At 42.8% G+C, this 23,823-nt stretch overlaps 1 protein-coding gene across 1 annotated transcript in view; it reads left to right on the top strand.

Annotated features, from left to right (window-relative positions):
* Nucleotides 1-12,206, top strand: part of NUAK1 (NUAK family kinase 1) — an 83,272-nt gene extending 71,066 nt beyond the window's left edge. The window contains exons 3-5 of the mRNA XM_044679138.1: nt 6,107-6,226; nt 7,615-7,747; nt 11,065-12,206. Of these exons, the coding sequence (XP_044535073.1) occupies nt 6,107-6,226; nt 7,615-7,747; nt 11,065-12,206 (1,395 nt within the window). The remainder of the gene's footprint in view (nt 1-6,106; nt 6,227-7,614; nt 7,748-11,064) is intronic.
* Nucleotides 12,207-23,823: the final 11,617 nt, after the last annotated feature.

Raw genomic sequence — 23,823 nt, forward strand, 5'->3', positions numbered from 1 at the left:
CCAATTACAACAAAGGCTTGGTTTCGGACTGCCCAGAGGGCAGTCAGTTGATTCTGATATGTCACCCACTCTTGCATATATGGGTCACAGACCTCCCCCATTTGAGAATTAAGTGGAGTGTTTATATTTCTGGTGATTAAATCTAAAAATAGGCAGGGTAGGATTAATCACATCTTCATAATCCCCACTGTGATCATTTGGGAGACTCATCTCCCCAATTGATCATTTGACATAATCATCCTATACCCTTAAAAATCTTCTAACTAAAATAGTTAGAGATAAGAAGGAAATAGGAGAGGGAGGGAGGGAGGGAGGGAGGGAGGGATAAATAGACAGAGACAGAGACACACACACAGAGATACAGAGATAGAGGGAGAGAGGAGAGAGAGAGGGTGGGGGGAGGAGGGAGAAAAGGAGAGACAGAGAGAGACGGGATGGGGAGCACCAACATCTGTGCCCACAGATTCAAGAGACATTCTGGTCCGGGTGGGCATGTTATCTCCAAGAAGCTTGCTGCCCAGCAGCATCAGCCCTAGGCTTAGTGGCATCCTCAGGAGGATGGAGCTTGAGAATGGCCCTGGAGAGTCTACTCTGAACTCATTCCATTCACCCTCTGATTGACAGGGCACACTTCATGTGCCTTCAGACCAGCTTTCTGCCAGCTCCTCAGGGGGGGCTTGATAAGAAAGTGGAATTTCAGTAATTAAGTGCAATCCGAGCTCAGTCAATGAGTTCTCAGACAACCATCATGCTCCAGCTGCTTTCAATGACATTCCATTCATTCAGCTGAAATTTCTTTTTTTTTCCTTTTTGAAAAAACAACAAAATAGGCTCATTCCAGAGTCTGCCTTTGCAGTTGAGCTTTTCCAGTGTCCGAGTTGGGCTCTAGACTACTAGGAATGGAGATTTCTCAACGAAATTTCCTCAGCAGCATATAACAAGAGAAATGCATGGGGTAGAAGTGAGGTGGGGGCAGCTGGGGAAACAGCATTTATTAAGCACCTACTATGCTCCAGATATTGGAGGCAGTTAGATGGTGCAGTGGATAGAGTACTAAGCCTGAGGGCAGAAAGATTCCTCTTTCTGGGTTCAAATCTGGCTTTAGATACTTACTAGCTGTGTGACCCTGAGCAATTCTCTTAGCCCTGTTTGCCTCAGTTTCTTCATCTGTCAAATGAGCTAGAGAAGGAAATGGCAAACTATTCAGTGTCTGCCAAGAAAACCCCTTAAGCGTTCGTGAAGAATCAGATACTACCGAAAGGACTGAACAACAATGTGCTAGGCACTATACTAGGAATTTTGCAAATACTATCTCATTTGATCCTCACAAACAACCCTGGGAGGATGTAATTATTATCCTTATTTTATAGTTTAGGAAACTGAGGCAGACAGAGGTTAAGTGACTTGCCCAAGACCACATAGGAGTAAGTGTGTGAGCCCTGATTTGAACTCAGGCCTTCCTGACTCTAGTATGTGCAGCCTTACCTCCTGTGGCACCACCTAACTTTAACCTTTGTCTAGTTATTTGCCTTCTTGAACTTCAGGTTCCTCATCCTTCTCTTTCTCCGATGACTTTATTAATTCCTCAGTCCTCTCTTAATCAAGACCAAGAACCTTAGTGGAGCATTCAGAGCCATTCGAAGCTTCCTTCTCCTCAGATCCCTCTTCCCTAAGATGATGGATTTGGATTAGATGCCCCCCCCCCCCCCCCCCCAAGGTCCCTTTCGCCCTGCATCTGTGAAACCAGATGTGTAAACCCTTAGCATTTGTAGGGCAGGAATAGGAAGAGGACCTGTCATTCCAATGGCATGGGGAACTGCCGGGTGAGGGAATTTCCTTTACTAGTTCAGGTCGGCACTCTCACTGCTCTTAGAATCTTAGCTTCCTGGAACACTTAACAAGTCACTTGCTAGACTGGTGATGGCAGACCCATGACACACGTGTCAGCACTGACACATCCACATACAGAGAAGTCTGGGGCCACATGCCAAGGACGAAACATTTGCTGTAGTGCAGTGTAGACACTCTGTGTGCTATAGACGACAATTCTACCTCTATTAATGTACCTAGTTTGGTTTATTAAATACAGTTATATATTACAATTATACATTTTTGTTATTTAAACTATAAATATTGTGAAATTATGGTTTTTTTTTTCTTGAAGTGACACACCACCCAGTTATGCTCATTTTTTTGGTGAATTTTGACACACCAAGCTCAAAAGGTTGCCCATCACTATGCTAGAGGGGCACATAACTAATGTCAGAGACGGGATTTGAATCTGGGGCTCTCAGTTCACTAGGCTATACTGCCTCAATGCCTTAATAATAACCACAAATTTGTGATACTGCCTGAATGACTCTGGGTAAGTCATTTGACCTCATCTTCCCTCAGTTTGGTCATCTACAAAATGAGAGCATTGAGCTAGGCACCTTCTTTCCCCTCTAGCTATCTGGCATCCTCTGATTCTCTATCTTTGATTCCTAGATTATTGCTAATGAACAGCTTGCCTGAAGTGGATAGTGTCCCCTGGGGGGATTCCCTCCAGATACTCAACACAATAACACAATTCAGTCTGTCTCCAGTAATGGCTGGTCAGGTTTTAGGTAGGATGAAGAAAGTCTCCAATTTCAAGTCTCAGCCTTCCCATTGTCTTTAAATTTGACTGTCACAAAAACAGCTAGCTCAGAACAGAAAAGTTTCAAAATACAGAAGCCTGCCAGATGGATCCTGGGGCTGTTGACCTGAAGGGGAAGGAGGAAAGGGCCAGGGGTGAGAGAGGGAGGCAATGCATATGGCTGGTGGTTCTCCTTGGGCAGGTAGAAAGAAATGCCGTTACCTTTTAATACCAACAATTAAAAAGACCACAGATGATCAACCGTGATCGATAGACTTGGCTGCTCTTAGCAATGCAGTGATCCAGAACAATTCTTAGGGATTTAGGACAAAGAATATTATCTGTCCACCTCCAGAGAAAGAGCTGTCACAGTCGGACGATAGATGAAAGCAGATGATTTTTCACTTTAGTTTATTCTGGGGAGTTGGCTTTATATGATTATTCTCTTACAGAAATAAACAAGATAGAAATCTGTTTTGTGTGATAATCTATGTTTAACCCAGATCGAATTGTTTACTAGCTAGGGTGAGAGGGAGATGATTTGGATCATATAACTTCAGAAAGCTTATGTGGACATTTGTTACATGCCATCGGTAAAATAAAATATCTTTATAATAAAAAAATTAAAAACCACAGTGATAATACTTGCATACATTTCTTCTTGTTATTCAGTCATTTTTCAGTCATGTCCAACTCTTCATGGGTCCCTTTAGGGTTTTCCTAGCAGAGATATTGGAGTGGTTTGCCTTTTAATCCTCCAACTCATTTTCCAGATGAGGAAACTGAGAGCAAATAGGGGGAGCAACTTGCCCAGAGCCACATGGCTAGTAAGTGTCTGAGGCTATTTTTGAACTCAGGTCTTCCAGACCCCTGGCTCAGTGCTTTATCCCCTTGCACCACTTTACTATCCTAACTTACATTTCTAGGGCACTCTAAAGTTTGTACATGTTTTTATCTCATTCCATCCTCTTGATAACCCTATGATATAGATGCTATTATTATTCCCATTTTACAGAAGAGAAAACTTGAGAATTTTGACAACATGGCAACTTGTCTAACCTCACACAACCAATCAGTGGGGGGATTTGGAGAAATCTGAACCCAGGTTTTTCATGATTCTGAATCAGTAGACATTTGTTAGACACTTACTTTGTGCCACACGTTGTGATAAGTGATGGAGATATAAGGAAAGGCAAGGACAGCAAATAAGACTGGGAAGACTAATCTCTACATGGGAAAACAGGAATTTTAGAAGCAAGAAAACTGTAGGCAACTCAAAGGGTTTTAGAAAGATACATGGTATGTGCCTGGAAGATCATAGATCTTGGGTTCAAATCCTCTCTCAGACACTTACCAACTGTGAGACCCTAGACAAATTAAAGTTTGGGTCTCTGTTTCTTCATGTATAAAAAGAGAAGGGGTTCTGACCTCTAGGATCCCTTCCAGTTTGTAGCATCATAGATTTAGAGCTGAAAGTCATCTCAGAGGACATTAGCCCAACCCTCCTTTTATTTACAAATGAGAAAACTGAGGTCTACAGAGTTTAAATGACTTGCTCAGGGCTAGTGAGTGCCCATCCTCTTTGTGATACTGTTCACTCTACTTTTAACATTTCTTTCCTTAATCCCTTCTCCTCCTTTATCATCTATCCAGCCATTCCTGGAAACAGAGGTTTAAAAAAAAAAAAAAGAAAAGAAAGAAAGGAGTTCAGTATAGCCAACATACCCATTAACTGTCTCTGACCATATATGCAATATTTTATACCTATAGTTCCATTCTACCCATAGTTAACATTCAATGTGTATGCTATTTTCTTGTTTTAATAAAAAAAAAAAAAACATTGCGTTAGTAACTTCTGCTTTTACATCACCTTCCTTTTTCAAAGGCTACCTTTCCCTTAAAAAAATCTTTGCCTGAATCCCTCCTTAAATATTTTATAATGTTTCTTAAAAGCCAGTGCTTAAAAAGAAAACAATTCTAAATTTCACCAAATAACATAGAAATATTTGTCTTTTCAGATAAATTTCATTATGAATTCTGAACAATGTTAAAAATGACTTAATACTGGGTTCAAATCTGGTCTCAGATATTTCCCAAATGGTTGACCCTGGTCAAGTCACTTAACTACAATTGCCTAGATCTTTCTGTTCTTCTGCCTTGGCACTGATACTTATATTGATTCTAAGACAGAGGATAAGGGATGGGGAAAAGAAAGAAAGAAAGAACACTGAAAAGGGGGTAATTGTTACAAGTTGATCATTCACATTGGCTAGAGAGTATAGAAGATAGTATTGGGCTTGTAGTTAGATAAGGCTTAGGTTCTCATCCTGCTTCTGACATTTACTGGCAATGGGACCATGGACAGTTACTTAACCTTTCACACCCTCTGTTTTTGCATTTGTAAAATGTCATAGGAGGGATGCTTGTTCTGGTATGGGTTGGACTAGAGGATCCCTGAGGAGCCTTCCAACTGAAAAAAAAAATTCATTTTATTAGCCTTTTTTTATCCCTCTAAACCAGAGATTTTTAACCTTCTGTGTGTCATGGATCTCTTTGGCATATACTCCTCAGAACAATGTTTTTAAATATATAAAACAAAACACAAAGGAAGCAAATTATAGTGGAATACAGCTATCAAAATATATACTAAAAATAAACCAAGTTCACAGACTCAGATTAAGAATCCTTGTTCTAAGCTTTAAACTAATTATCCAAAATGAGAGTTGATACAAAACAATATTTATAGCCAATTTTAAAATCATGCTAACGATGTAAATGGGGGCCCGTTAGTTCATATTTGCTGTACCAGACAGATGTTCAACTAAGCGATTATACGCTGTATGTCATTAGGCAGTTCTATATTTATAGGGGAATTAGAAGCCAACTTTTTGGTCATGTGATTTTTAAAAATCAAATTCCAATAAATGACTCCATATAAGCTACATACATGACAGTGAAAATCTTTGATGTGAGTGTGTATCCTGGAATGTTAACTTTTTCCTTCCCAAAGGTGGTGCAGTGGGCCTGGAGTCATCCCGAGTTCAGATTCAGCCTCAGACACTCACTAGGCAAATCATTCAACTCTGTTGGCCTCAGTTTCCTCATCTGTAAAATGAATTGGAGAAGGAAATGGCAAACCACACCAGTATTTTTGCCAAGAAAATTTCAAATGGAGTTGTAAAGACTTGGACGTGGCTAAAATGACTCAATAACAAAAGTCAAACAGGCATTCTCCTCCTAGAGAAAGAATGCCAAAGAGAAAATAGAAATGCAGCCCAATGGTTTAATGGGGAGCCCTCCTGTAGGAAAATGAGCCCCTCCCAACAGATAGCAAATATTTGATGGGGAAAATGTTGTAGATACCAGAAATGTAAGCCAGAATTCCAGTGAACTAAGTGGTTGTCATCTCAGGGCTTAAAGAATGCTCATTGAATCAAGTTGTTATGAATTGAATTATTGAGCAGAATGGTGTCTTGGTTGCCTTTTCAGATTGCTGACTTTGGCCTCTCCAACCTCTATCAAAAGGATAAGTTTCTACAGACATTCTGTGGGAGCCCCCTTTATGCATCCCCAGAAATTGTCAATGGAAGACCTTACCGAGGCCCCGAGGTAAGTGGTGATATTATAAGTAGAATTTAAATTCAAAAATAGGTCTCAATGAATTCTTGAGGATGAGAAATACACACACACACACACACACACACACACACACACACACACACTTTTTTTTCCCTTCTCTATATTCTTTTTTCCCCTCAACCCTTTCTTTGTCATAGCGATGCTTTAAACAAATTGGTCTGAGACTTAAGGTTACACACCTTATCACATTTGTAGATGACACAATATTTGGGGGATATTTTAGATGGTAACCAGGATCCAGAAAGACCTCAATGGGCTTAGATATGTTGGATTCTAAATAAGAAGATGAAATACAGTAGGGATAAACATAATCACCAAATGTCAGAATTAGGAAGGCCATCAAGATTGTGGTACTGGACAAATAACTTAACCAAAAGTCTGTGTCCTCATCTGTAACATGATAGAATTGGACTTGAAGACCTTTGAAGACCCATCTGTCTGTCTCTAGATCTGGGACCATATGAGACTGAAGGTACTTTGCTCCAATCCATATATGAATGAGAATCCCCTCTATAGGAGGCCTGATAAATATATAAATATAGGAGGTCATCCAGTGAGGGGAACTCTCTAACTGTGGAGGCAACCTAATTCACTTTGGGCTTCCAAAGTTATTAAGACATTTTCCCCCCTAAAATCTAATCTAATTTTTTTTACATTTTAAATTAAAAATTTGCTTGAAATCTAATCTAAAATTTTTTTATTGAAAATTTTCCTAAAATCTAGTCTAAATGTAAAAATTTTAAATTTGCCTGAAATCGAAGCTAAATTTCCCTCTTATTATTCCCACTCATTGCTTCCAGTTCTGCCATCTGGGTCCAAATACAACAAATCCAATCCCTCATCTGTGTGGTGGTCCTTCAGATCATTGAAGATAGCCACATGTTTCCTTAAGATTTCTCTTCTCTGTCTCATGGCTCCTTTGGTTCTGCTGAGGCAGTGTAAGCCTTCGCTTTTTGGGTCACCATATCCCTCAAAGATTAAGCAGAGATGATTTCTGTATTTCCATATTCCACAGGGAGGTCCTGGGTTTAAATCCAGCCTCAGACACTTTCTAACTGTGTGACTCTGGAGAAGTCACTTAATTCCCATTGCGTAACCCTTGTTGTTCTTTTGCCTTGGAACTAATACACCATATTTATTCTAAGATGAAAGATAAGAGTTAAAAAAAATAAGCTTAATTGGTTTTCTTTGTAATCATCTGTATTTTATATATTTAAAAACATCAAGGTGGGGTCCGTGGTCTTCATTAGATTGTGAAAGGGGGCCGTGGCAGAAAAAGGGTTAAGAACCCCATGTCTCAGCAGACTTTGCTGGGGTTGGCTTTCATCTCTCCTCTGTTTCTTGCCCTTCTACTGCAGGTGGACAGCTGGGCCCTGGGCGTATTGCTTTACACTCTGGTTTATGGGACAATGCCTTTTGACGGCTTTGATCATAAGAATCTCATCCGCCAGATCAGCAGCGGTGAATACCGAGAGCCCACGCAGCCTTCAGGTGTGTAGCAGAGCTGGGAGAGCGGCTACCAAGGGAGGATGGCAAGACTCAGGATTGTTGCCTTCCCGATGCCTTGTTTTTTTACAGCAAGTATAAGAGAGTTCCTGGTCTCCCACTTGTCTCCTCTCCCCAAACCCTGACTTCGACAGCTGTACCCTACAGAAAAAAGACGGGGGAGACAACTTCCCAAGAGAGATTCCTTAAGAATTCCTTGGGAAATTCTCTGCCCATCCCAATCTCATCTCCTGCTTTAGGAGCTTGATGGACCCTTATCTTGCTCCTTGCCCCTTTGAAATAGCCACAGAATTATGAACAAAGGAGAAAGATTCTGCTAAAGGTCCTGAGGATGGCTGCTAAGGTCACAGAAGCCGGGCCCTCCCTGTACTGGGGATTGCTATTTTCAGCCCCCCATGTCTGTGGTCCCACTTCCCATCTCTACTAATCAAATCAAATCAAATTTCCCCTTTTATTTCTCCTTTTCCCTTTTAAAAATTAGTTAGCCCTTCCACATTGCAGGTGTTAGGGGCACAGTCCCCCTGTAATCAGGAAAATCCACATAAAGTTTTTTGACTCTCCCTTAGTACCATGACGTCTGAATTTTTTTTTTCTTTTTATTTTATGGAATGTTTACAGTTTATAATTTACTTAAATTTTGGGTTAAGTATGCATTTCTGAGTTTCTAAACCTTTTCTGTGTCATCTGTGGCTTCCTTAAAACTCCCCCCCAAATTCTCACTTAATTTCTTATGCCGTGTAACTTATCACATGTTTATTTGGGTATATGATTTGGGGTTTTGGTTTTTAAAAGATGACTCTATTACAAAAATGAATAATATGGAAATAGGTATCAAGTGATAACGCTTATATAACCCAGTGGAACTGCTTGTCAGCTCCCTGAGTGGGGGAGGGAAGAGGGGAGGGAAAGAACAAATCATGTAACTATGGGAAAGTATTTAAAAATTAAAAAAAATTAATAATTTCTCATGCTGACCTACAATGTATTGAAGCTGTGATGGGGAAAGTTGTAATATGGAAGGGATACGTATATTTTTATTTGGTTACAGCTATCCTATATTACAGTCTAAATTCAACCTGAAATTTTTTTGGATCAGAATTCTGGTCAGTCTATAAAAAAAAAACCCCGCTTCCTTTGTCCAGCTATAGCTAAAAGATAGAGAATGTAGCCCAAGAACAGTGGGTTAAGTAGTAGCAACTTTGGAGGCCTGAATCGGCTAGGAGGGGTAGAGGCTGGGGTCAGGCAGACCTTAGCTTCTGGAGTATTTGGCCTATAAACTGACCTCCATTTGGAGAGCTTTGTTTTTTTCCCCTTTAGCCTCAAAAGGTCATCCCCATAAACCAAGATATATGGTAGATTTATCTGGCTTCCAGAAGTTCCAGGAGGGTCTTTCCAGCAGGGGCTGGGAGAGCAGAAGTTTCCCAGCTGTAATTTGAGAGTAGGCCCCAACACAGAGCAGTTCTCATGCCTGACCCCGAGGTGGGACGTGGGTTATATGAAAAAAACAGAGGAGATCGGGAAAAAGCATGACACCAAGAGCTGGCCTCAGAGTTAGGATAGCCCGTGTTCATGTCCTGCCCTGACTCCTACTGTCTGGGTTATCCTGAGAAAGTCACTTAAGGTCTCCGTGCCCCCGACGTCTCTTTAAGACAAAAGATGTTCAAAGGACTAAAAGCCGGAAGAGATCTCAGAGGGTGACCTTGTTCTGAGGGGTCAAACACTCACAGCCCCTCGTGAACTGAACCAGATTAAAATGTAACTGAGAAATAGTTTTTAAAATAAATAAAAATAGAAATAGAGAATGCTAATAAGTGGTTTTCTAAACCACTATGTGGACTCCCACTTCTATTTGAGTTTGACACCATTGACCCGGTCTGATTGCCTTATTTCACAGTTGGGGAAATTAAGGCCCATAGAGGTTAAGTGATTTCTCTAAGGTCACACAGGCAATCTACACTGAAATGAGGATTTCCTCCCTGGGAGGTCCCTTACTCTTTGAATAAATAAAACATGGAAAAGATGGTCTGAGCCGCAGTGGAATAGGGAGCCATGACCCAACCCAACCAAATACCTCCTTTAAGTATCAACATGGCCTCAGTTGGCTATTACCTTCCTGGAGTAGAGAAAAAGTCTTCACAATTGTGTAGATGTTCCTGACCTCAGTTTGTCCCTTGCTGAGAGCTGGGTATGGTTTTCTAATTAATTAGTTATATTGATCCTTGTAAGAGCCAAGCCATCCCTCGCCAAAACCCCCAAATAAAATCAAAGATACACTGATGTAGAAGACAGTTCTTTCTCTGGAGGTGGATAGCACTCTCCATCGTAAGTCTCTCAGGATTGTCCCACATCATTGCACTGCTGAGAGGAGCCAAGTTTTCACAGATAATCATCCATCCAATGTCGCTGTTACTATATACCATGTTCTCCCAGTCCTGCCATTTTGCTCTGCATCATTTTTTGTGCATCATGATTTCTGCAGATCTTTCCTGAAATCATTTTGCTCATCATTCCTTATAGCACAACAGTGTTCCATCACCATCACATACCATAATTTGCTCAGCCACCCCCCAGTTAATGGGGATCCCCCTCAATTTCTAATTCCCCAAAAAAGAGTTACTACAAATATTTTTGTACAAATAGGTCTTCCCCCCCCCCTTTTTTTTTTTTATTATCTAGTATGTTTTGCCCATGCCCAGGCTCATTTCTCAGTTCTCTAGAGAAGGCTTTGCCCGTCATTTCCAAATAATGGTGTGTGTGTACACATACGCACATACACATAAAATAAATAAATAAATATATATGTATATATACACACATATGTGTTTGTACAAGTGACCCCTCTAAGTGATAAAGGAGTATTTGCTCATCTGTTTGTGTTTCCTTTTTGGGGGAGGAGGAACTGATAAAGGAGGAATCTTGTAGGCTTCCATAGGTCAAAGCCTTTTTATCTTTTCTACTCATTTGTCTCCTTTCCTTTAAAAACAAAACAAAACAAAAAAACCAGAATTGATGGAAAGATCAGAAACTCCATGACATGCCTCCATTCATATAGAAAAGGACTCAGTTCCTTGACAACCCACTAGCACACTGCTGGGGGGGGGGAGGGAGGGGGAGAATCATGAGCCTTAAATAAGAATTCTGAAGCTCTTTCCCTCCAATTCTGTAGTATGCATTGGCTCACAGTTTCCCTGAAGCTCTTCCTTCATGGCTCCTCTTTAAGTGTTTACCTGTCTTGCTCTCATTCTTCACAGCTACATGTTCATCTTCTGTGTTAACCAAAGACCTTTCTGCTCTTGGTTTAGATGCCCGAGGACTAATCAGATGGATGTTAATGGTCAACCCTGAACGCCGAGCCACCATTGAGGACATTGCCAACCACTGGTGGGTCAACTGGGGCTATAAAAGTAGTGTTTGTGACTGCGATGCTCTGAGGGACTCAGAGTCCCCGCTGCTGGCCCGCATCATCGACTGGCACCATCGCTCTACTGGCCTCCAAGCGGAGGGGGAGACCAAAGTCAAGTGCTTGGCCAAACCCGGTGCCTCGGAAGGGGCTTTGGAAAGACAGAGGTCCCTGAAGAAGTCCAAGAAGGAGAACGACATTGCCCAATCGGGCCAGGATGGGCCGGTGGAGAGCCCGTCCAAGTCCAGCTCCAAGAGGCCCAAGGGCATCCTGAAGAAGAGAAGCAACAGCGAGCATCGCTCTCACAGCGCGGGCTTCATCGAAGGGGTGGTCAGCCCCACGCTCCCTTCCAGTTTTAAAATGGAGCAGGAACTGTGCAGGACCGGGAGCCCCCTGAAGAGCCCCGTGGAGGCCGAGGGAGCAGGCAAACTGGGGCCCAAGCAGTCGGCGACGATGCCTAAAAAAGGCATCTTGAAGAAGACTCAGCAGAGAGAGTCTGGCTACTACTCCTCTCCAGAACGGAGCGAGTCATCCGAATTGTTGGATAGTAGTGAGGTGCCCGGAGGCAGCCACCTCCCCTCCCCGGGAACCTCTGACTCGACCAGGGGGGGCTACCGCAGGAAAGGCATCTTGAAGCACAGCAGCAAGTACTCGGCGAGCAGCACGGACTCCACGCTCGTGGGCCCTGGGGCGCCCACGCTGGAAGCCACGGAGGAGCGGGGCGTCCCGGGGGAAGGGCTGTCTCGCAGCTACAGCCGCCCGTCCAGCGTGATCAGCGACGACAGCGTCCTGTCCAGTGACTCCTTTGACCTGCTTGACCTGCAGGAGAACCGGCCCGCCCAGCAGCGCATTCGCAGCTGCGTCTCTGCCGAGAACTTCCTCCAGATTCAGGACTTTGAGGGACTTCAGAACCGGCCGAGACCTCAGTACCTGAAACGGTATCGGAACCGCATGGTGGACAACAGTTTCTCCCTGCTCACGGACATGGACGATGTGACTCAGGTGTATAAGAAAGCCCTAGAAATCTGCAACAAACTTAATTAGCGCCTGGGGTGGGGGTTGGGGGAGGGGCGGGGGCGGAGGGGAGGGGAGCCACGGATGGCCTCGGGAGCTGGCGGCTTATTGATAGAGAGCAAAGATCTGAAAACCTCCTAGAAAGGTGTCTTCCTTTGCTGTGCACGGCAGAGAACACCCGCCCCTTTGCCCAGAGCTCATTGGGTCTAATTAGCATCTACCCGATACCATCTGTCGCGAGGACCCAGCCTCGGGCGTGAGGCGGAGGTCTCTCTTTAGAAGGTTCGGGCAGACTCCTTCTGGGCAGGGCCATCGGGGACAACAAAACTGGGGAGCCTGGCACCCGGGGAGTCGGTCCCGAACGAGGCTCCTAATGACTCCTTCCTGGCCTGGGGTCTGTGTGACCCACCGCGCAGCTTTCCAAGACGCGGGCTCTGACTTGCCCCTCCCCAAGCCCTTGCTCCATCCGGAAGCCATGGGATGAATGCCCTGAGAGGCAGGCACCCCAAATGGAAGGCTAGAGCTCCCTCACGAGAGTGTTCTGGATTTTGACGGGACAGATACGGAACCAGCTCTTGATTCCTGGCCCCGGTCTATACGCCCTCCATCTCCTTCTTGCTGCCCATCATCTTTTTTGTCCATCTCACGGCCCCATTCTCATAGCTGCCGGGGCAGGGGGGGGGAGGGGAAGAGGGAGCAAAATTGTAGACTCTAGGGGGTGCCTCCCTCTTAGTGAACTCGGAAAAGAGGCTCCAGGGAGTAAAGTTAACAGCAGACACATAGCTGGGGGAGCTGACTGGGAGCTGCCTCCCCCCCTCAGGAAACGACGTGTCCTTCATCTTTTCTAAGGTTGCTGCAGTATTAACTGGAATGCTGCCTCTCAGGCCCCCAGTCATACAGCTGCCATCCTCCTTCCTCTCTGCCATCTCCAATGGGTTAGCTGGTTCAGGCCCACCATATTTCCTGTCTGCGAGCCTTGCTGGAGGGAGTTGGAGAAATTAGAGTAGGTCGCTTCTAGAACGTTAGCAAATGGGAAGGGAATAGCATGTTGGGTCAAGTGATGGAAAGGCCGTCGGGAATGTGCATCTCCCCAAACAGAACGGGAAGTTAGGCTACAGAGGTTTGGAGAATGCACCCCAATTCTGGCCTTTTAAAATGGAAGCTGCTGACTTCAGCTGGATCATAGGATTGTAGAGGTAGAGATAGAAGGAACTTTCGAGAGGCGGGTCCCCTCATTTCACAGATGAGGAACTGAGGCCCAGAGATGTTAAGCTATTGGCCCAGGGACACACAGGTGGCCCGAGGCCAAGTTTGAACCCAGGTCTTCCTGACTCCCGTGCCTAGAGTTAGCCTGGCCCAGCTGGAGGAAGAGTTGGGGTTCAGAACCCTTTCACCAGGGAGGATTAGATGGCTGAACTCAGGAACACCGAGGCAGCAGCCTTAGAGATTGTCCATCCTCCTCCTGGGTTGTGGTAGCAAGCTTAGTTGGGAGGGTAGCTGTTTAAGAAGGCCTAGGAAGATGGAGGAGAAGGTACCCCAGAGCCGGGAGCGTCAAGAATGCCGCCCAGAAGGGATCTGTCTCTTCACCAGGAGGGCACTGGCTTGCTCCCATCTTAACCAACCAACCAACCAACCAGCCAACCAACCAACATTTATGAACTGTTTGCTATGTGCCAGCCACTGTGCTAAGCAATGGGGATATGCAGGGAAAAAACAAAAAAAGAATCCTTGCCCTAAAAAGATGGCCCTCTGGATTCCTTAGGCCAGAGGAGGGGGCCAGCCCCCAGGAATGTTGGAACCAGAAAGGATGCTGGGGATTCTAGGGCCCAACGTCCTCATTTTACATATCAAAGAAATGCAGATAAAGAGGTGAAGTGCCTTCCTTAATGTCCCACAGAGAGTTATCTGGGGAGGCAAGACTTGAACTTGGTTCTCAGAACTGCCAATCAATCTACACTCTTTCCACCACAGGCCAATGGTGTTGTCCTCTGATTTAATTCTTCTTCTCACATGCACTCCCCAAGGAAAATGGCTCTTTCCTAAAAATGCATGCCCCGAGGGCAGAGGCTCTAAGTAGCTGTGCCATCCTGTACCTCCCAAAGTCAACTGATGGTTAACTGAACCTTCTTGGCTGCCAGCCCTTCCTAGACCATAGCTGGCCTAGTCAAGAAGCCCCCCTGCATGATTCAGGTACCAAGGCTGCAGATGTGCCCATTGCTTGCAGCACCCCCTTTTTCTTCCCTTTGCCAAACAACTGTTAATATTCTTCAAAAGGATTTTGGTGCAGTGTCCAAACCCATTGAAATCCCAGTTTGCTCCCATGTACCCTTTACCCGCCCTGTACTGTACTTCTGCAATCCATTCTGTGGGCAAAGATCATAACTTCAGAGCTGGAAGGGACCTCAGAGGCCATCTAGTCGAACCCCCTCATTTTACAGGTGGGGAAACTGAGGCCTAGGAAGTTTCAAAGACTAGTTCAAAATCACAAACAAAATGTCATAGGATCATTGATCTAGAGCCAAAGGGACCTCAGGGGCCATTAGTCCAACCTCCATATTTCCAGATGAGGAAATTGAGGCCCAGGGAGGTTGTGACTTTCCCAAGGTCGAAAAGGTAGTTTCAGAGGTGGGATTTGAACCCAGAACCTCTAATTCCAGAGCAAAAAAGTTCATGGATTCTCTTGAAGGGAAACTTGAAAGAGAAGGCAACATCTTTTTTTTTGCTGGATTCTAGCCTACCTGTTAACCAATCCTCACAGGAGTGATGTTTAATTAATTTCCATGGAATTAATGATGCTGGAAAGGGAACCTGGTGTTCCAGGTATCCATCCCTCATAAGCAAGACCCCTTGGTGTCTCCGTTTACACATCTGCCCAATGGGTATAACAATTCTTCCTTCCCTTCATGGGTGAGCTGCAAATCTTCCCTAAATGTTCAGAAAGTGCTTTGAGATGCCAGGCGAAAATCAAAGTGTGGTTACCCGGATTAGCCTCTGTTCCAGTGAACGGGTCCAGGTACCAGAAGCTTTTTTTTTTTTTTTTTTTTTTTTTTTTCAGGTTGAAACGGAGGGGAGGAGGGTGTTACCCAGGCCTGCTCTCTCAAGTACAAATGTGAATGAATGATCAACTGCTTATTGCCAGACTGGAAATGTTCTGTAGGGATTTTACTGGCATGTTATCATTCCTAGAAGATTAAAAGAGAGAGAGAAAGAGAGAGAGAGAAAGGAAAAAAAAAAACTTGACTGCACATAATTGTTTCACTCAGTGTTGTGATTTTTATTTAATTTCTATTTTTTTTTGTAATACAAAGTTGACTTTTTTATTTGAATTTGTCTTTTTTTATTTATTGGTCTGAAAGCCATTTCAAAGGTATAATAATATATTTGGTGTAATTTAATTGGTGCAGTGCGTTTGAAGGCTCCAGCCAACATTGGTTTTCTCTCATTGGTTTGTTTGAGCTCAGCAGCACACGGGAAAAAGCTGGAGAACTCACCCAAAATGTATTTTTCATTGGATACTGATTTTTTTAAGGTTAAATAAAAAATGCAACAAGCTGAACGGAATTGCTGTGACCTGGTGTCTGTCCTTTCATCATATTTTGTCTGTTCTTTGCTCTCTTCTCTTCTCTTCTCCTCTCCTGGTCCCCCATGGGTGTCCCATAATTTAAAGTTAGCTGGAAGAAAGCATGAATGAGCTTTTCTGTCACACAACCAGAGGGTCTTTGAATTGGTGGGGACCATCTAGTCCAATCCAAAAATAGGACCATAGATCTAAAGGGAGAAGGGACCTCACCAGCCATTTACACCTGTCCTTCCTTGTCTAGATGAGGAAACTGAGGCCCAAGGAAGTGGCTTGTCCAGGGTCACACAGGCAGTGAATGATAGAACTAGGATCTGATCAATATCCCCTGACTCAAAAGCTTAAAAAATTTCTACTATTTCTCATTTTGGAACTGGTGGCTTTTACATGAATATCCACAAGTCATAAAAGGATTGACAAGGCAAGGGTGAACCGTGGAGACTTGGACTTTGCCAAAGTGGTCCTAGGACTAAGACAATTCATCATGTGAGCATTAAGTATTTACTGTGTGCCTACCATTTTGGGGGAGAGAAAAGAAGCCTATGAAATTCTTGTCTTCAAGGAGATTCCACTCTGACTGGGGAGACAAGACATACCCAAGGTAACCAGTGACATTTCAGATTCAATGGGACACCTTCAGGGAATAAAATGCTTCCATAAAAGATGATGAGAAAGAAGGTGATTTAGTCAAAAAGTATGGTCAGTTGGGGAGAGTATGGGTGTGATGCTGTGTGAGGCTGGGAATCTGAAAGGTCAGTGTGGACAGGAGTCTTTGGGGAAGGCTCAGTGGAGAGCCTTTTTTTTTTTTTTTTTTTTTTTTTTTTTTTTTGTTAAGTTTATTCATTGGTCTTCCAGTGGAGCAGAGATTCTTCTTCATCTTATCCCTTACCATTTGTCTTAGTATCAATTCTAAGACAGAAGAGTGGCAAGGGCTAGATAATTGGGATTAAGTGACTTGCCCAGGGTAGCAGAGCTAGGAAGTGTCTGAGGTCAGATTTGAACCCAGATCCTCTAGATTCCAGGCTTGATGCTTTGTCTACTGTGCTACCTTGCCACCTTTCCCCCCCCCCCCCCCCACTAAACATGGTGACTTTATTGATGATAATATAGGACTCTATGGTCCTCCCCTCCTATTACAAGGGGTGTTTTGGGACAAGGATGTGAATGGAGGATAGGATCTCCAGTAGAGGTGCATAGATTATGGATGTGGGCACCATTTCCTTTTTTTGGCTGAGGATGAACATCCATGACTGGTATTGGATAGTAGAGATAGTGAGAGGCCTGAAATGAGAGGAGTTAGGTTCACTTCCTGGCATTATGGGCATGAGATGACCATTCCTTTTAGTCTTACTTTTCCCATCTGCAAAATGGGAATTATAATAGCCATCATTTACTAATTCCCTAGGTGATTGTATATTTTGTAAACTCTGGAGCATAATAAAATGGGATGGGTTTGTTTTCTGAATTTCAAAGAATAGGTATCGGTATCATTTCATGGAGAAGGGACAATAATGATAACAGCTTGTATTTATATAGTTCTTTCTGTTTTCAAAGTGATTTAGATTTTCTCATTTGATTCTCATAATCAACCCGTGAGATGAGTCATTATTTCTCTTTTTCAGAAGAGGAAACTGAAGAAGACAAGGGCAAGTGACTTGCTCAGGGTCACACAACTAGTGTCTGAATCAGGATTCAAACTTAGGTTTGTTTTTTTTTAAACCCTTAACTTCTGTGTATTGGCTTATAGGTAGAAGAGTGGTAAGGGTGGGCAATGGGTATTAAGTGACTTGCCCAGGGTCACATAGCTGGGAAGTGTCTGAGCCCGGATTTGAACCCAGGAACTCCCATCTCTGGGCCGGACTCTCAATCCACTGAGCCACCCAGCTGCCCCCAAACTTAGGTTTTAACAGCTTAATGGTTAGGCTCTAACCACTAACTAAACTTGACCTAAGGGGATCCAGTACTTTCATTCCTCTTATCCCAAACTGGCTAGGATGGAAGATGAATGTTCTAGGTTAGCTAGGTAAGGGGGAATCAAATTTTAGGACTAGTATGGTGGAACTAGGATGGGGATGATGTGAAAGTATTCAGTTCAACAAGCTTTTATTCAGCACCAACTGTTTGCAGAACAATTTTATTTGGTGCTAGGAAGGTGCAAAGTTTAGCTAAGACTAAGACATAGCATAAGATTATGGAGCTCCTAGTCTGGTAGAAATTATTTCAAAAATAATCTAGTAATAGTACATAGGATAAATTGGAGGAGTTGGGGATTTTGGATCACAGATTTAAGTGTAGAAGCCAGGGGAAACCTCTAAACCAGTGGTTCCCAAACTTTTTTGGCCTACCGCCCCCTTTCCAGAAAAAAATAATACTTAGCCCCCTGGAAATTAAATTTTTTAAAAATTTTAATAGCAATTAATAGGAAAGATAAATGCACCTGTGGCCATCACTGCTACCCTGGATCACTGCAGCACCCACCGGGGGGGGGGGGCGCCCACTTTGGGAATCACTTTTCTAAAGTCTTTTTAGTATATCTCCTTATCCCTCAGCACCCTTTCACAAATGAGGAAAGCAAGAACCAAGGAGGCCAAGTTACTTGCTCAGTCATATCGGTAGTAAACCCTACAATATGTCTCTAAGAAATAAATTTCATGGCAAAGCAGACCTTTGTTATAAGCATTTCAATAGCATTTTACTCTTCTTTCCCCATGTAGTCTTTCCCTCCCTCTCTGTCTCTCTCCTTCCCTTTCTTTCCTTTCCCTTCCCTTCCCTTCTCTTTTGCCTCTGTCTCTCTCTTTCCATCTCTCTCTCTCTTCCATCACCCTGTCTTTCTCTCCCCCACCTCCCAATCTCTCACTTTCTCCCCCACCCTTTAGAAATGAGATCCCAACTTCATCTGGGGACCATGTGTTGAGGAAAGCAGCCATCTTTCATTAAAACAGTATAGTCACAGCTGATCCAATTTACAAGATTGCCACACATGCCTAACAAAATATTGTATGACCAATAAAAATACTGCGTTCCATGTAATGCACTAGTAATTAACGTTGTAAACCAACTTTTTTGAGCAGCCCTCATATTTTGCACACAAATGAAAAGGAACCTTTCCCACATTCTTATTCCTAGGGACTGTGCTCAGATGGCTTGCTTATGCAAGCCAGGTAGCCTGGCAAGAGACAATGTTGAGTACCTCGGATTTGCAACGATGGCTTCCCATCTGGTGGTGACTGCCATCTCCCTCTATCTCAACAACTAGGGCCATGTATTCCTTCAGAACAAGAGACTTCTTCCTCTCTGCTCCATTCTCACTGTTAGCCCTCCATTCTCTCCCTGTGCTCTTAAGCTCTCACCACCCGACATCATGATGACCACCATATCCTCCTAGCTGGTGTTCATGACCTCAGGAAGCATGGCTTTGAAGGCACAAGACTTGAGTTTATAGTTTGCCTCAGGTACCTAACTTAACCTCCCTTGGCCTCAGTTTCCTCACCTCTAAAATGAAGGCACTGGATTAGATGGCCTCAGAGGTCCCTTCTAGTGTTAGAACTATGAACCAGTGACCTGGATATTGTTATAAAAGTGCACACTTCTGACTAATGCTCTTGGTTTTGAGGTCCTCCTCAAGAGGAAGAGGCCTAGACTAGCTTCAATGAAAACAAGACAAAAAGCACCGTCATGGCCAGAGAGAAAGAATTGTAGTGAGATTTGGTGGAATGAGAACTTGAGTTCAAGTTACAGTTCTTCCACTCGTTTTTCATTCCATTCATTTACTGATTCATGTTAATTAAATATTTATGAAGTACTAGTGCTAGGTATTAAGTGCTATGGAATACAATGAAACAATTCCTATTAGTAAGGAGCTTATACTCTAATTGCTAAGATAAGCCATATATATATATATATATATATATATAGTAATTCATTAGAAGATAGTTTGGGAGAGAGGGCATTAGCAAGTAGGAGGATTTTTTTTTAAACCCCTAACTTCTGTGCATTGGCTCCTTGGTGGAAGAGTGGTAAGGGTGGGCAATGGGGGTCAGGTGACTTGGCCAGGGTCACACAGCCGGGAAGTGTCTGAGGCCGGATTTCGACCTAGGACCTCCCGTCTCTAGGCCTGGCTCTCAATCCCCTGAGCCACCCAGCTGCCCCCAGCAAGTAGGAGGATTGGATAAGGCTCCTTGTTTGTGGTAGTACTTGAGCTGAGTCTGAAAGAAAAAGAGGGATGCTGTTATTGGGTGGAGGTGAGGAGGAAGTGAATTCTTGGCAACAGGTTTGGCCAGTGCAGATGTCCAAAAGATGAGAGATGGAATATCATGTGTGAGGAATAAAGAGTAGGAAAATTTGGCTAGATCATAGAATTCAGGAAGGGCAATGATGTCCAGAGGTATTTAGGTGGTTCAGGAAATTGAGAGCCATACCTACAGGAAGGAGGTTCAAATTTGAACTCAGATACTTCCTAGCTTTGTGATCCTGGGCAAGTCCCATTGCCCAGCCCTTACCGTTGGCTCTTCCACCTTGGAACCAATACATAATATTGATTCTAAGATGGAAGGTAAGGACTTTTTAAAATGAGTCTGGAAAACTAGGTTGGAACCAATTTGTATGGAGTTTTAAAAGGTAAACAGGAGGCTTTACATTTTATCCTAGACAATAGGCAATCAATAAAGTTGACTGAGTAGAGTAGTGCACATATGGAAAGTCCTGTGATGGCTTTGTGTAGGACAGCAGGATTATTTTGCAATAATCTGGATGAGAGGTGATGAAGGCCTGAGCAAGGGTGAAATCTATGTGAGCAGAGGAAAGGGATTCACCATGAAAGATGTTGAGATAGAAAAGCAAGATTTGGCAACTGATATAATTTGAAGAGAGATAGAGACAAAGACAGAAGCAGACAAATGGAGGCACAGAGAGAAAGAGGGGGAGGGGGTAGAGTGGGAAATTAAGGATAATCCTGGGATTCTGAACCTGGGAAAATGGAAGGATTATAGTACCTTTGACAGATATAGTGATACTTGGGAGAGGGAGACAGTTTGGGAGAATCCAGTTAAACACATTCACTAAGCAAGATGATGCAGGGCTAAAGCTTCAAGGACAGACTTAGGTGGGAAAGGGTTTATCTGCAAAGAAATGAAAGTTAAACCCATGGACCCAGACAACAGAAAAGGTCTAGGACAGCACCTTGGGATACAGTTAGGGGACATAATATGGATGATGAAGATGTAAAGGAGATTGAGATGGTGTGGTCAGAACCAGGAGAGAGGAGTGTCCTGCCTCAGAGAGTTGGGCATATCCATCTCAGAGCATATCCAAGAGATATCTTTAATCAATCAGTCAACCAAAGACAACTATGTACCAAAAACTTTCTGTTGGGGAAGCTAGGTAGCTCAGTGGACAGAGAGCCAAGCTTGGAGAGGGGAGGTCCTGGATTCAAATCTGCCCTCAGACATTTTCTAGTTGTGTGATCCTGGGCAAGTCTTTTAACCCCCAGTGCCTAGTCCTTATCACTCTTACAATATATAGCATTGATTGTAAGATAGAAGGTAAGGGCTTTTTTTTTTTTTTTTTAAAGCTTTTAAACCATTTGGAAGGAGTGAAAGTCATTGAATGAAATGAATTGATGGTACATAGGAAGTATTTTGAGATCTATTAAGGAGACTCAGTCATACCCTTGTATAAAACAGTAAGCCTATACAGAACCAGGACTTTTGAGTGATAGACTAACTCAGTCATGGAATTAGTTTTAGCTAAACTTTGAGAGGAAGTTTCTTGGGGGTGGAGAAGGATTGAGAAGAAGAATCTTGACCAGAGAGTGACCTTGTGGACTTCAAAGATTGGAAAGTCAAGAAATGAGGATGTTTGAAAGCCAGAAGTAGCAGGATCTCATTTCTAGCAACTAGCCCAGCCTACAGAGGAATAACAAGACCAAAGGGGAGCCAACAATTCTCCTTATTCAGAATATATCAGAGCTTCTCAGCTCTGATAGGGACATCTACTGTTACTCAGTCTAGCATCATGTGCTCTGACCCAGATCCAAATCCATATCAGGAACCTGCAGAGTTCAGACTAGAAGGGCAATAATCAGACTTTACCTTGAATTGGATTGTTCTAGAAGCCCTGAAAGCAGGCAGGTCTGATCTTGTCCCTCAGAGCCTGGAATAACACAACACTCAATACTCTAAGAAATTAGAAACAGGACTGGTCCAGATCTTCCCTCCAGCAATGCTATAGAACCCAGACTTAATATCAAATCTGAAGTTAAGAAGTAGGCTAGAAGAATGGAAAAACAAACAAAGAATCCTACCATATTGATTTTTTATGGTGGTAAAGATGCTCAAGACACAAATGTAAAAGAAGAGAGTAACTCCAAAACATTTACAAGCAAAGTCTCAGAGAAAAACACAGCCTGGGCACAAACTCAATTAGAATTTCTTGAAGACATGAGTCAAAAGTTTAAAAAAGTTAAAATATTTTTACAAATTGAATGAGATCACTTGAGAAAAAATTGGAAGAGAAATGAGAATTATGGAAGAATGAATTGGAAAAGGAATTATAAGTTGGCACAGAGGTACAAAATCTTGCCCAAGCAACAAACTCCCTGAAAAGTAGAATGGATTGAATAGAAAGCAATGATTTTGTGAGGCAACAAGAAATATCAAAACAAAGTCAAAAAGCTGAAAAAAGAATAGACATCTATGTAAACAAGAAAGAAGGGGTGGGAGAACAGCTGACAAACATCATTCTGATCTGGATTGATCAAATGAAGGAAGAGTACATGTATGTAGTTGGGTACAATAGGAAGGAAAGGAGAGAAGAGAGGAAGGAGGAATTAGAAGGAGGGTAGATTAAAATATAAATTATTCCTAAGCAAATCAAACCCTGAAGATTTACAAAAACGTTAATTACTCTCTTTGAGGTAGCAAAGAATGGGAATCTGAGATAGTGCCCCTAAATTGAGGAAAGGATGACCAAGTTAGGGTATACAAATGTGATCCATGTGGATCAGCATAATAACTAACCAGAAACCCAGAGAACTAATCCTGAAACATGTTATTTGTCTCCTGATAGAATGATGAAAGACTCAGAATGTAGAATGCGACAATTTTTTTTGACATTGGTCAATATAGAAATCTGGTCTTATCCATTATGCATATTTTAAGAGTTTTGGGGTTTTTTGTGTTCTCGGTTGAGTGAGTTGGGATAAGAGGGCAAGAAGATATATCCACTTATTCAAACAAACAAACAAACAAACTCCTAAAAGTTGGATAATTTTGGACTTCCTATGGTTGTTCTAGCAGTGTCCCTGAAATAGCAGTAGCTGATGGGAGTCTCTAATCTGGAACAGAAGAGAAACTAGACACCCTGAAAAAAATGTAGCTTTAATACTCTACAAAGAGCTCAGCAGAAAGCTGTATGATACCTAAAGGTATTTTCTTTTACAAAAGGAGAAAAAGATATCCATCAAACAAGGGAACAAATTACCCCTATTGTCAAAAGTAATATGGGGAACTGACTCTAACATATGGAGGAATCAGTATGAACTTGGGCAAATCATTCCCTTTTGCTAGTCTTTTTTTTTTTTTTTTTTTTTTTTTTTTTTTTTTTTTTTTTACTTCTGCTACACTGTAAAACAAGGGAATTGGACCAGAGGACTTCTATTCTTCTTCCTTGTGCTGGACTGATGATGCTCTCTCTGCCTCTGATAATGTTCTAAGACAGAAGTTGCAGAGCAAGCACTCCTCCACATGGATGGAGGAAGCCCCTCACTGACAGTTCTCTATCTCCCATCAAAAAAAAATCCCACAACAACAATAAAGGTCCATGGTTCTGTGCTTTTGTGGACTTCTAAAATCTCAAATGTCACTGAGTGTATTACTATTCTTACCCAGCTTTGCTAATTTAACAAGCCTGCCTTCTATGCCTTTTGCTAAGCCATTGATGGAAGTGTTAAACATTCAGCCTATAAAAGAACTGCATGGATATAATCAAGACTTATGAAAGTGGAGGCCAAAGAGAGAGGAATCATTTCCCATCATCTTCCTGCTGATGCCACATTTATTCAGGCACAGATGA

Source organism: Gracilinanus agilis, chromosome 5 (genome assembly GCF_016433145.1).
Source record: "Gracilinanus agilis isolate LMUSP501 chromosome 5, AgileGrace, whole genome shotgun sequence".
Taxonomy (NCBI): Eukaryota; Metazoa; Chordata; class Mammalia; order Didelphimorphia; family Didelphidae; genus Gracilinanus; species Gracilinanus agilis.